Source organism: Callorhinchus milii, unplaced genomic scaffold (genome assembly GCF_018977255.1).
Source record: "Callorhinchus milii isolate IMCB2004 unplaced genomic scaffold, IMCB_Cmil_1.0 Scaffold3, whole genome shotgun sequence".
In the NCBI taxonomy this organism is placed as follows: domain Eukaryota; kingdom Metazoa; phylum Chordata; class Chondrichthyes; order Chimaeriformes; family Callorhinchidae; genus Callorhinchus; species Callorhinchus milii.
Window position 1 is genome coordinate 36,735,749 of NW_024704744.1, and position 13,319 is coordinate 36,749,067.

A 13,319-nucleotide genomic window follows, 5' to 3' on the forward strand; every position below is an offset into this window, starting at 1 on the left:
AATTCCACATCGAAGTGGTGTACCACCATTCCTGCACAGCAACCATTAGACGGGAAGCCGGTGGGGGAGAGGCGCACATCCAGTTGTTATATGGGAAAGTGGATGCTTATTTCATTCGATGTACGGTTGGCAGAAAAAGTGAAGGAGGGTCATGCTTTCCACCTTCAGGGTCTCACTACAAGATTCAGCGGAATGAAGTTCTCAGGACAATCTTGAGAAACTCATTTGCAGAGGGCAAACATTTTGCCTAAACACACTAACAGGGTGTTGATCGGCCAGCAAGGAAACTCAAATATTTACTTGTACTATTTTGTCATCTTGAAAAATATGGGGTAGAAGGTGGGGCTTTCAACAGATTTGCTTCTGTCTTAAGATAATGTCCTCATCTTAAAATTAGAACAGAGCAGTAAATTTCTGACTGAGATGATGAAGATTTTTTTTTACAGAAAGTAATAAATGCTCTGAGATGCTACTCCGCATGAAGGCCGCAATATAAAGGCAAGTTGTTGTTGTAATAAGAATCTGGATTGCACTAAATGGCAATAGATGAGAAGTTGATCAGTGTATTTAACAGAGATAGATACAGAGTGAGTAAAGGCATTGAAGCAATCTGTTGGGGAGGTGCATGAGTGGAATATTGTAGTACGTAGGCAGTGGAGCATGCTCAAATGAGCCATATAGCTTTCTATTCCTAATTTCCAATTAAACTGGCCATCTGCAGAGGATCTAAGAATGAGTATTTCTGGGATCCAAGGAAATAGCCTCAACTCAACAGAGACAAAGAAATGCACAAGTTACTGCTTTTTAATGTTGCAAACCCTTCAATAAGTGCCTCTTGGTATTGCCAGCCTTTCTATCAGTAGGAGCATTTCCATATATACATACATACAGACAGACAGACAGACACACACACACACTGGACAAAAACAAAGTGGCTGGGAACACTCAGCAGGTCAGGCAGCATCTATGGATAAAGGAAAGTGAGTCATTGTTTCAGGTCCACGACCCTTCGTCATACACCTGGACAACTGTCTGGATTTAAAATCTTCCTCTGAGATTTTTAGGGAGACGATTCTTCATGTCATTCCTGTTCCAATGAGTGTGATTTATAACTTCTGAGTTAAATATTATCTGTAGCTTACACAGGAGCAACCCTTTTCATGAGGTTGCTTATAAACAGGAGTCTGTGTAATATCCTATCCAGTGGACCAGGTTGAGACTGTTGAGACTCATTGTTTGGAGCTGTGACCAGCTCTGAGCCCATTTTTCCACGTGGATCACCCATGCTTCCTAAGCAGTTACAACAACAATACCTTGGATTTATACAGCAGCCTTCACATAGAGCAGGGTTGTCCGGTATGTTAGCCACTAGCCACATGAATTGGGACTCTAGATGTGATGAAGTTGTATTTTTGATCAGAAAATCCTAACATGAGTAATGGATAGTCTCTTTGACATGTGAATCTCAATATACATTCACACGGTGTGTACAGGTGAACTTTGACCTTTTTGGGTGTTTGTTGAATTGATAAAATGGTAAGATGAATAGCAGCCTGTGCAAGTGTTTTTGATCGTTCTGTGTGCTTCACTTCCTTGGTTACTGCTTATTGATTATCTCTTAAAATGGTCTGTAACATGGATGAAAAGACTGGATTTCAGCACCATCGAAATGCCAGCAATAGTGTATGGCGAGGGGAGCTGTCAATTGTGGTCAGCTCGACCAATGAACATTTCCATACGTATCTGGACAACAGTCTGGATTTCAAATCTTCCTCTTGAGTTTTTCAGGGAGATGCGATTTTTTGATTTCTATTTCTTTGACTGCATTTTATTATGAGACAATGTGACATGTTAAATTCTCCCTGTTTCAACTAATCCAGTTAGTACATCGATCAAGAACTCGGTGTGTTCAGTACCCAAGAGTGATCATATCAATTTGTGCCAATGTGAGAAATTCACTCACATTAAACTGCTTATTATTCATAATTCAGATAAACAAATGCACGTGACCTTTAAAATAGCACCATCATACAATTTTATTAATTACATAAAATACAAACTTTGAAATACTACTAAAATGTTTCAAAAAGGGTCTTAATAATCCAGTTCATTGCACTGCATCCTTCAATAGTTGGATAACATTTTTTTAATCAGTCAACTCAGGTTCATGAAGGTAGCAATTTGCAGTTGAACTTAACAGTTTTGGTCCATACTTTCAGTAAGCAGTAGCATTATAATTGACTTGAGTACAGACTAAGCATTGCTGCAGTTCATATTTTTTATACAGTATTTATTAGACATTGCAAATAAGTAAGTTGATTTCAAGTAGGTTAGTGCTGAAAGTGGTTTTAAAAGAAAAAAAAAGTTTTTTACAGTTTTCATTTCTTTGACTGCATTTCGTTTTCAGACAACGTGATGTAAAATTCAGTTTGCCATACTGCAGTTTATTTCAGAAAGGTATAGTTTGTATCACCAGTCCTCATTAGCTATCTACTTCAAATTCAATGCCCATGTGTCACTGTTTATCAGTAAGAATATTTAAAGGTATTCAATTCATATTTCTTCTGTGTATTGTTATATTCTATCTACAGAAATAATGCAAGGTATAGTGATCATTCAAAGAATTTGGGATTCTAGTATTTAGCTAGATTAGGTTGTTGGTGAGTGAGGTCAGAATGGCACTGAGTTTATTCTAAAACTCTTACATCAACCAAAAGTAACCAAAAGCATATTTCTTGCCTTGATGAACTTTCTATAAACTTGCTGATAGGCAAAGACACATCTTAGTGCTATACAGTCAGAGAAAGCTTTGTGATAAATTCATAGTTTTAAAAATACATTTTTTTCTTTCTTAAGTGTAACATTTTTAGATCAAATAGAACACGTGGAATCATTTTGGTATAAATATATGCTGCTCTGGAATCCATTTTATTGCTTAGAATGTCGAGATTTATTAACCTGACTTTGTAAAATTGTTGTACCATTTTATTCTGCAAATATTTCTTAATCTAGTTGTCTTTTTGATGAATCAAAGTATGATCAGAACAAAGTCAAATATGTTTTGTGTGCACCTTTCCAAATGGATGCACATCACGATGTGTTAATTAGAAACCCAGAGAAGGATGAATGCATGTCACTGCTTGTGTATAAACCATTGGAATTTTCTGATGGCAACTGCAACCAGACTTGGTCATTTTCGTACAGATGTAATATTGCACTTCCTGAGGCTTGGTCGATATTGCCTGGGGTATAGTCATCCTTTGTGTGCATAACAGATTCACCATTTTTGTACAATGCAATCCAGAGATTTCCTCCATTGACTTGTGCATGATATATGAATTGATAGGTCCCTGGTATTTGACATGTAAATATCCCAGTTGATGGATCATAGTTACTGTTTTGATTAGATAGTATCCTTCTAAATGCTATTGGTCTTCCTGCTGATGGAAATGATTCTGAAAGAATGGCTGTAAAAGATGGAATTGATTTCAAGATTCCTGATGAGTAGTCTTCTCCTGTGCTGTAACTATCATATGTTCCAAATTTCCCTGGTTGTATTAGTGTTTCTCCTGGTGGGCCTGGTAGACCAGGTAGCCCAGGTGGGCCTGGGAGACCCTCTGGTCCTGGTGGTCCAGGTAAACCAGATGGTATTTTTTCATAATTGATATCTGCAAAACCAGGTAGCCCAGGTAGACCTGGGAATCCTTGTTCTCCCTTTTCCCCAGGGAATCCTGGAGGCCCCTGAGGCCCAGGTGGACCACTTTCTCCTGGAGATCCAGGAGATCCCCTCGCCCCACCTTCTCCAGGATATCCCGGTGGTCCTTGAAGACCTGGAGCACCTTGTGGACCTGATTTTCCAATTGGTCCAACAGGTCCAATATTACCCTTTTCACCAGGTAGTCCTCTTGATCCTTCTAGACCTGGTAGACCTTGTTCTCCTGAAATTCCTGATTTTCCTGGAGCACCTCCTGGTCCTGGCTCACCCTTTATTCCTGGGAATCCTTGTACACCTCTTAGTCCTGCTTCACCTTTTGGTCCAATTGCACCGGGTAGGCCTGATAGACCTCTGAGACCTTGTAATCCTGGTTGACCAGGAGGTCCTATCGCTCCGGGTACCCCTCCTGTACCAGGTCTTCCTTCCGCTCCTTTCTCTCCAGGATATCCAGCAGGACCTGGAGCACCAGGATCTCCTTTAAGTCCTGGAAAACCCGCTTTTCCAAACCCAGGCAGTCCAGGTGCTCCTGGCAAACCTTGTGAACCAAAAGGACCCTTAGGTCCTGGCGGTCCTGGTAACCCAGCAGCACCATCGGCTCCAGATGTTCCTATTCCTGGTAGTCCTGGGGGTCCTTGTGCACCTGGTGGGCCCACATACCCAGAGGGACCTGGTGTACCTACAGAACCCTTTTCACCCTTTGCACCAGGACCACCTGGGGCTCCTGGTCTTCCAAATCCCACTGCTCCTGGGGGGCCATGTTTCCCTGGAGGCCCTGAAGGACCTCTTTCACCTGGACGTCCTGAAATTCCCAATCCCTTTTCCCCCTTTAACCCAGGCTGGCCAGGATACCCTAGATCTCCTTTTTCCCCAGGTGGTCCTCTTGCTCCTGTGGCTCCTGATGGTCCTGGCGCACCGGGTTTCCCAGTGGAAGGTAAACCAGCTGGGCCAGGAGAGCCTGGACGGCCTGGATAGCCTATTGATCCTTGCATTCCGGGAGGTCCTATACTACCTTTTAATCCTGGAGATCCTTTTACACCTGACTTTCCTGGAGGTCCAGGATTGCCTGGTGTTCCCAGAGCAGAGACTCCCGGTTGTCCTGGTTTTCCAGGCTGACCAGGTTGTCCTTGTGGTCCAACACATTGTTTTCCTGGGGATCCTGATGGACCAGGTGGGCCTGGCATGCCTCGTGGGCCTCGTTGTCCTTGACGCCCATGAGCTACTCCTATTAAGAGAAAAATCATGAAGATTATGGATTAGGAAACAAGATGTAACAATATTTCCTCCTATACTCTTTGGGGAGGGATGTAATCGGGGTCTCCTTGTAGCTGAACTGGCTCCAAGGTGATGTGCTTGGCAACGGAATGTCGGAATTGAGTCAATCCTCTGTGGCAATGCTGGTAGTCCAGTTCCTGACCCAGGTGGGTTTGCAGTTTCCAGGGCACTGCTGATGACAGCACAGCCTGGCTTCATCGGCAGGATCTGGATGGGCAGACCAGTCAGTGGGGGCAGGAACTCTTTCCACTCAGCTCCCATTAACCCTGCAAACCAAAGCTAGTTGGGTGATCCTAGCTGGACAAACAGCAGCAAAGCTTGCCAGACAGTGCTTTGATTGGCAAGCTATGCAGTTTACCTTGTTTGACTTCAGCAGTACTCCAACACACACTCTGTGGTCCCCAAGCCTTAGCTCTTATCAACCTAGGCCTAATATGTTCGGGAATCAGGTAAACAGGATGTGTCCCTCCAGGGAAATAGTGTGCATTCCATTCCAATACACAGAAATTTCAATGTGTAGTTAGGATGCATGGATCTCTGAGTTTGATTTGGATACTCTTAAACATGGTGATGAGTTTACGGAAGTGTCAGACACCCGGCTGTCCAAAATAAATCTTCCTCTTAGGTGTATAACTAATTTTAACTTCTCAATTATTTTATTTATAGTGACCCACAATATAAACCTGATTTTTTTAAAAAAACTCATATATAGAAGATGGCAATTATGTGTATGTATAAATTATTATTATTATTATTTATAATGCTCCTATGCTCTCCGGTTGTTAATTACAAAATTGAGAGCGCTTGTAATACCCACAGTGTACATGTATGCTCACATTGTTTGCACAATATACATAAAATCCTGTTAATTTATCGTATAGCCTGTGAATTGCTTTGAGGTGTTTTAATGACAAGTGCTATATCAAATGTAAGCAATATGTCAAGTCATCTTTATGGGTTATTGATTTGGGTGGAATTTAAAATTAGAGGGAATTATCTCTCTTGATAGCCTTGCAAAAGAAATTTGCACAGTGTAACAAAATCTTTATTTCACTTTGAGCTTCAAATAAATTTAACCACATTTTGACATTATTTTAAAACAAATACATGTAACATTTTGTTGTCCTGCAATAATATCAGTGCAGTGCTTTTACCGTCAGCAGCCAAGCCTTCAACCACTATGTCTTTCCCTCAACTCCTCTGCCTAACCTCTGCTCTATTTGTCTTTAAACATTGTCTAAAAAGCTAGCTCTTCGACAATGCCAATTAACATCCTCCTCCCCCGGATGGGTTTCCAGCACTGTCTCTGTAAAGCGCTCTTAAGTAGTTGTTCAATATCAGTGATGGACAATCTTTTTGGTCGGCCAACAAAATAAATTTTCTTGATTGAATATTTCTTGATTTATGCCACAAATATTCAATCAAATAAAAACCTGGAAACACACTATTGATTGAACACGGACTTAGCTAGACTAGGGGGAATGTTCGGGGACTGCTTCTTGATGGCCCGTAGTTTGGCCAGCACTGCTCTATATGAAGGGTTCTATATAAATGCAAGTTGTTGTCTTTAAAATTAATGATGGACAATGCCATTGTATGTACAGAACATGCTTATTTCCTACCTCTGTAGGCAACGTTACGTTCCTCTTCTGAGCTGTCTGAATTTTCACCTGTTTAGGAAAACCATCAAAGGTTTTTTTTAATCTTTCAATTGTTATTTTACCATCAGCTACAGTTACAAAACAATTGCGTGAAGGTAAAACAATGAAAGTAGTGGTTGCAACATAACATTTTCTTTTGCTGGGAACATAAAAATGGTGAAAAGAGTTTTGGAGTCAACTTACCAGAAGGAAACAGGACAATTTAAGGTCAAATATCATTGCTGCACTTATGTTTTTACACTGATCTGAGGATGTCGCACTTATTACCTATCCTTGGTTGTTTGAGTAGTGAATGGTTGGGGGTGCTTTTCACTGCAGTCCTTTATATTTAATTTTTCTAAAGCGGCGTTCTTACAATTGAGTGGCTTGCTGGGACATTTGCTTCTAATTCATGAAACAAACATTCTGCATGTGATGTTTCAATGTGTATTTTCTCTCCTTGCTCGATATGTAACACTTCCCCTCACCCCACCCTGTGAAGTCCTCCAAGATGTTATCCTACATAGCAGCTTAAGCAGCTATATAAAAGCAAGTTGTTTTATTTTACAGCAGAGAGCTGATAATCTGCATGATTAACATCTGGTGACTGACTGTTCATTATCTGCTCTGCCATTCTCACACTCTTTTGTTTTTCTATTTCTGTGTATTTATATCAATGTCTATCTTTCTCCAATGCACGCCCTGCACTGTACATTCTCTCGCAACATGGTTGTTAGCCGATTGGCAGATCGCTTTCCAGAAGTAATAATCCCTCCAAATAAAAAAATGTGGTCATTCAATCCACGATTGTTTATGGGGCATTGCTGTGCGCAATTGGCGACGGTTTTAGCCGCAAAATACACAGTCAATCCACTTTACAGTAAACCCTGTGAAGCACTTTGAGATGTAATGATTACAGGATAAGGTGCTCAAAATGCGAGGATTATTATTATTACTACTACTACCTGTTGATACCAATTACATAATTAACCCATGTAGGTTAATATGACCAGAATGAAAGACTCCCAACAAACGTCAGCTTCACATACTTTGAATCATAGAACTCAGTTATACCAGCAGACAGTAACAGATTCATCTTTTGAGTACATCTAATATACCAAAAATAAAATATACCTTGTGTGAAATATGTATGTTTTATATAGAGCCTTTCATGTAGAGTAACGTCTCAAAGAGCTTTACAGAGCTGGTACCAGACATTGAATGACAAGAAAGATACAGAGACGTGTGGTATGATGGAGAGATTTAGGGATAGAGTTACAGATAGAAGATGCATAGTGGCTGAAGACTTGGAAAGCGATGGTGGGTCAGAAGGGTTAAAAGAAGTGCAGCAGGCCTGAGTTAGCCAAGTGGAGGGAGAAGGCAGGACTTTGAGGCTGGAAAAAGCCACAGGGGATGGGAGGACCAAGGATGATTTGTTGGTGAGAGTGAAAGTCCTGAAGCCAATCCACTAGGAGATGTTAGAACCTGACATTTTTGGGCTGGAGGGGGTGCAGCCGACAGCAGATTTTGGAATGGAATGCGCACTCTCTTCCTGGAGGGATGCACCCTGCTTACCCAATTCCGTAAAGTATTAAGTGCTGGTTGACAAGAGTCAAGACTTGGGGACCACAGAGTGTGTGTTGGAGTACTGCTAGAGTCTTAAGCAGCTAAAACCGCATAATTTGCCATTGATATGGCTATTTCCTGCAACTTATCCAGCTAGGACCACCCTATCAATTAAGGCTTTGGCTTGCAGGGTTAACAGGAGCTGCGTGGGAGGATTTCCTGCCCCAGTGACTGGTCTGCCCCTCTAGGTCCTGCTGATGAGCCAGACTGGCTGTGCTGCCATCAGCAGTGCCCTGGAATACTGCGGTCCTGCCTGGCACAGGAACCGGACCACCGAGATCGCCACAGAGGGCTATCTCAATTACGATATTCTGTTGCCAGGCATGTCATCTTGGAGCCAGTCCAGCTCCAAGGAGACACAGTCCATCTCCCCGAAGTAGGATGGTCACTAATTGGTTGTTTGACATCCGACGACAAGAGTGGGTTTGAGCCCTGACTAGGTGAATGGGAGGCACAAGGAACTCCCTGCGAGCTTCCTGATGGGCAACACGTCTCAGCATAAAATGGGTGAGAGCATTGCCACTGTCTTCCTGTCCGCAGCTCGGGCACACGTCCCTTGCCATTGAGCAATGGTTCCACCAGTTGGAGGTGCAGAGTTAAGCAGAAGCTTAATGTTTGCCTCTGCAGGCCAATCAAGATGGATTCCAGGCACTGGATGTGGAATCTGATGAGGACATGGGTAATGGGTAACTGAAGCTTAGTGTGGAGAATGGGAGAGGCAGAATTTTGGATGAACTAAGGACAGTAAAGAAAGCATTTGAGATGTCCATTGTGGTGGTAACAAAGGTATGTGAGATGGGGATCGAAGTGGACAAAGTGGTGAAGGAAAAGAGAAGCAGCCTTGGTTAGGAACCGGACGGAAAGGGAGCTGATTGAAAGTTAAATGATCTTTTTATGCTCCATGCTCTTTGTTGTTTCTTGAACATTGTTTGGTGTAAATAATAATCCTCGCCTTTGCTTTTGATCCCAGTCATGTGAAGATGCTTTGGCTTCTTGACACAATTGATGCCAGTTCCAGACATCATCAAATTGTTCAATTATAAGATAAAATAAACTGAATATGGCAGTCAATGCCACCGTTTCCAGAGTTCATGTACAAATTATCCCTTTATGGCCTTAACCGCAGAACCTGTTGGAACGTTTTGTAAGATTTCTCCACAAAATCCCCAAAGAAAATTGAATGACATTGTGGCTTATTACTCTCAACGCCACATCCTCTCTGACCCACCCTGGCCAGATGCATTCCAGAAGTGACCACCAATGCCCCCTACAGCAGCTGCAGCAGTAGGACCATCATTTTGCTGCCTTTTTAAAAAAAAGCATACTTTGACAGAAATTCAGTAACGTGGAATTGCATTGCTGTGACATTTCTTTTGCTTTGCTGTAGATTTCATTGTGATCTAATTTTGTAATTATTTCCATTGTACTGTCAAGACAGTGAATGTAATAGTACAAGCCAGTTATTCACTCAGCAGGAATGAACCACATGTAAACGTCTATTTTCTTTCACCTCATGTTGCTTCTGTCTAAAGCCGGTCACACCCAACAATAATCACCAACAATGATTACTGAATTGGCATTTCTTAATACTTATTCACAGGTTCCTTTAGAAACAGTTTTTAAAACTATGGACAAAATGAGATTTGCATGGTGAAAGTGATGAAAGAGTTGGAATGATTGTTGTGCTGTAGTTTATATGAAGAATATAAAGTTGTTTACTGTTCTTTTTTTTGGTCACCCGGGTGTCTGACATACTCATTACCATGCCTAAGAGTATCCAAACCAAACTGAGAATTCCATGCATTCACTTACACATGGAAACTCCAAAGATAAATTGTTGAAATGAAATGTGCATTCTGTCCCTAGAGGGATGTATCTTGTTTACCCAATTCTGGAAAGTATAGGGTGCAGTGTGTGTTGGGGTACTGCTGGAGTCTAAGCAGCTAAAACCACACAGCTTGCCATCGAAAGCGCTGTCTGGCAAGCTTTCCTACTGTTTGTTCAGCTTGGACCACCATACCCTTTAGGGCTTTGGTTTACAGGGTTAACAGGAGCGGAGTGGGAAGAGTCCCTGCTCACAGTGACTGGTCTGCCCTTCCATTTCCTGCTGATGAGCCAGGCTGGCTGGGGTGTCATCAGCAGTACCCTGGAATACTGTGAAGCCACCTGGCTCAGACCAGACTGCCACAGAGGGCTCAATTCTGACATTCCAAACATGTCACCTTGGAGCCAGTTCAGCTCCAAGGATATCTCGCTTACCTCTCCCCAAGGAGGATAGCCACGGGTTGGTCATATGACATCCGACAAGGATTTTTTAAAAATAGAGGGATTAGGGGATAATAATAATAATAATTAATAATAATAATACTCCTTGCATTTGATATAGCGCTTTTCACGTCTTCTAGACGTCCCAAAGTGCTTCACAGAATATACTGTAAAGTGAATTGACTGTATATTTGTGGGCAAACGTGGCAGCCAATTGCGCACAGCAATGTCCCACAAACAGTTGTGGATTGAAAATGACCAATTTATTATTTTGTTTTGTTTTGGAGGGATTATTATTAGGCGTGTGGAGTAAGGAAACTTGCCCAAGGTTTCGCCCTGCCTGGAATTGAACTCAGGTCTCTCGCTTGCAAAGCGAGTGCTCTAACCACTGAGCTACAGGACTCCACTATGGGGATAGGGCAGGTAATTAGAGTTAGATCAGAAGATCAGCCATGATCTTATCGAATGGCGGGGTAGGCTCGAAGGCCCGAATGGCCTCCTCCTGCTCCTAATTCTTATGTTCTTATGACAAGTGCGGTTAGATAGATTGCACACACCTTAGAATCAAATAAATTTACAGTGTGGAAAGACACTATTTGGCCTATCACTGGCTCTCCGAACAAGCTGTCAATTCAATCTCACTGACCCACTCTATCTCCAACACCCTTAAAAGACTTTTTATGGCTTGTCATCTTCCCTCATGAAACTCACAATAGTTTCTGCTTCTACCTCCTTACTTGTTCTCTAGTCACATATGGAAATAGCCTATTTACCCTATCAAAATCCCTCATAATTTTTGTGCAGCTCTATCAGGTCTCATCTTGCTCTAAATTTCTCCTGATGCTTATAAAAGCATCTAACATGTAATTGCAAACATATATCCAACCATTGTTTCAAATACATTGTGCAGAATCATTTTCCAAGTTTTGTTGTGTAACTAATAAATTCTCAGCATAGTGATTTTCTCAGTCCACAGTAAGTTTACCAAAAGTGTGCATTCCAACAATCTATCTCTGGGATTTCCATGTGTAGGTGGAATGCATGGAAATCTCAGCTTGGTTTGGATACTCTTAAGCATGGTCATGAGATTCCGCATTTATCAGACACCCGGCTGACCAAAAAAAGTCTACCTAAATATTGATTGAACAAATATTGAATTCAAGTATAGCCATACATGTGATCTTAAATATTACAATATAAAAATTATGTATTGTTTAAAAATATATTCTATACTCTGAGATGTTTCAAATTAAGCTAGCCTCTTGATATGGCTAACTTAATCTTAATATATTCGCCCACAAATATACAGTCAATTCACTTTACAGTCTATTCAGTGAAGCGCTTTGAGACGTGAAAAGTGCTATATCAAATGCAAGGATTATTATTATTTATTATTATTATTATGGCTGTGGAAAGAGCACCATATTAAGGCATGGACATGTTATGCAAGGAATTATTTAGCTGCAAGTTCATATGAGTTGCATATATTATTTTGGGCTTGCAGGGTAATGCTGCAAAGCATTTTTTCTCATGTAAATCAGTGAAGAATTAAAATTATTTTGCAAATCCTATTGTGTGGTTCAACGCAGAGTAGGAGATCTAGATATGTATTGCCCATTGTATTAGTTAAAAATTGGCATCTTTTAGGAGACAGTCTGAAAATATTAAGCGGAATTTAAAGAATAGACAAAAACAGGATGCATTTAAAAGCTAAAAAGTTGTAACGTAACAAATCGTGATTGCCCAGCTTTATCTGTCTATCTGACCATTGATATGGCTAACTTAATCTTAATATATTCGCCCACAAATATACAGTCAATTCACTTTACAGTCTATTCAGTGAAGCGCTTTGAGACGTGAAAAGTGCTATATCAAATGCAAGGATTATTATTATTTATTATTATTATTATGGCTGTGGAAAGAGCACCATATTAAGGCATGGACATGTTATGCAAGGAATTATTTAGCTGCAAGTTCATATGAGTTGCATATATTATTTTGGGCTTGCAGGGTAATGCTGCAAAGCATTTTTTCTCATGTAAATCAGTGAAGAATTAAAATTATTTTGCAAACCCTATTGTGTGGTTCAACGCAGAGTAGGAGATCTAGATATGTATTGCCCATTGTATTAGTTAAAAATTGGCATCTTTTAGGAGACAGTCTGAAAATATTAAGCGGAATTTAAAGAATAGACAAAAACAGGATGCATTTAAAAGCTAAAAAGTTGTAACGTAACAAATCGTGATTGCCCAGCTTTATCTGTCTGTCTGACCATTGATTTTTATGTAATTTAGACAAATTCATAGTGGTCATATGTAAACATTTTATAACAAAATGAAATCTCACCGCCTCGATTGGATCCAGCATTGTATCTGTAATAGTGACCATTGACTAAGGTCACAGATAATAACGTGATTGCCAGAAGTGCAGCAGTTTCTTTTGAATCCATCTTTATGGTTCAGCTCTGTGAAGTATTGATGGAAATTGGAAACATTAGTAAATTGCATTTATTTTTATATAATTCAAAAAAATTACATAGAATAGTAAAAAATATACCCCTTTAAATGGTTGAGATTATTGCCAGATCTTATCGACAACAAAACATTTGCTCTTTCGTAGTAACAACAAACTATGCTTCCAAGTAATTTTGCTTTTGAAAATACCTAACAAGGTCTTGCATAGGTCACTTGGCTTGAAAAGTTATTTCACACTTTCATCTTTTACTCGGCAGCAATGTGCCAGAATAAATGTAAGTGCATGTTTCTATTCCACAGCTAAAAATGCTGGTAGTTTATTTACAC

General features: G+C 40.6%; 2 protein-coding genes across 2 annotated transcripts in view; one reads left to right on the top strand and one right to left on the bottom strand.

Moving 5' to 3' along the window:
- col10a1b (collagen, type X, alpha 1b) overlaps positions 1 to 12,967 on the bottom strand; it is a 55,940-nt gene extending 42,973 nt beyond the window's left edge. The window contains exons 1-3 of the mRNA XM_007899671.2: positions 12,865 to 12,967; positions 6,610 to 6,657; positions 3,095 to 4,937 (exon numbers count right to left, since the gene is read on the bottom strand). Of these exons, the coding sequence (XP_007897862.2) occupies positions 3,095 to 4,937; positions 6,610 to 6,657; positions 12,865 to 12,967 (1,994 nt within the window). The remainder of the gene's footprint in view (positions 1 to 3,094; positions 4,938 to 6,609; positions 6,658 to 12,864) is intronic.
- Positions 1 to 13,319, top strand: part of nt5dc1 (5'-nucleotidase domain containing 1) — a 265,220-nt gene that overhangs the window by 113,905 nt on the left and 137,996 nt on the right. The gene's annotated exons all lie outside the window — the stretch shown is intronic.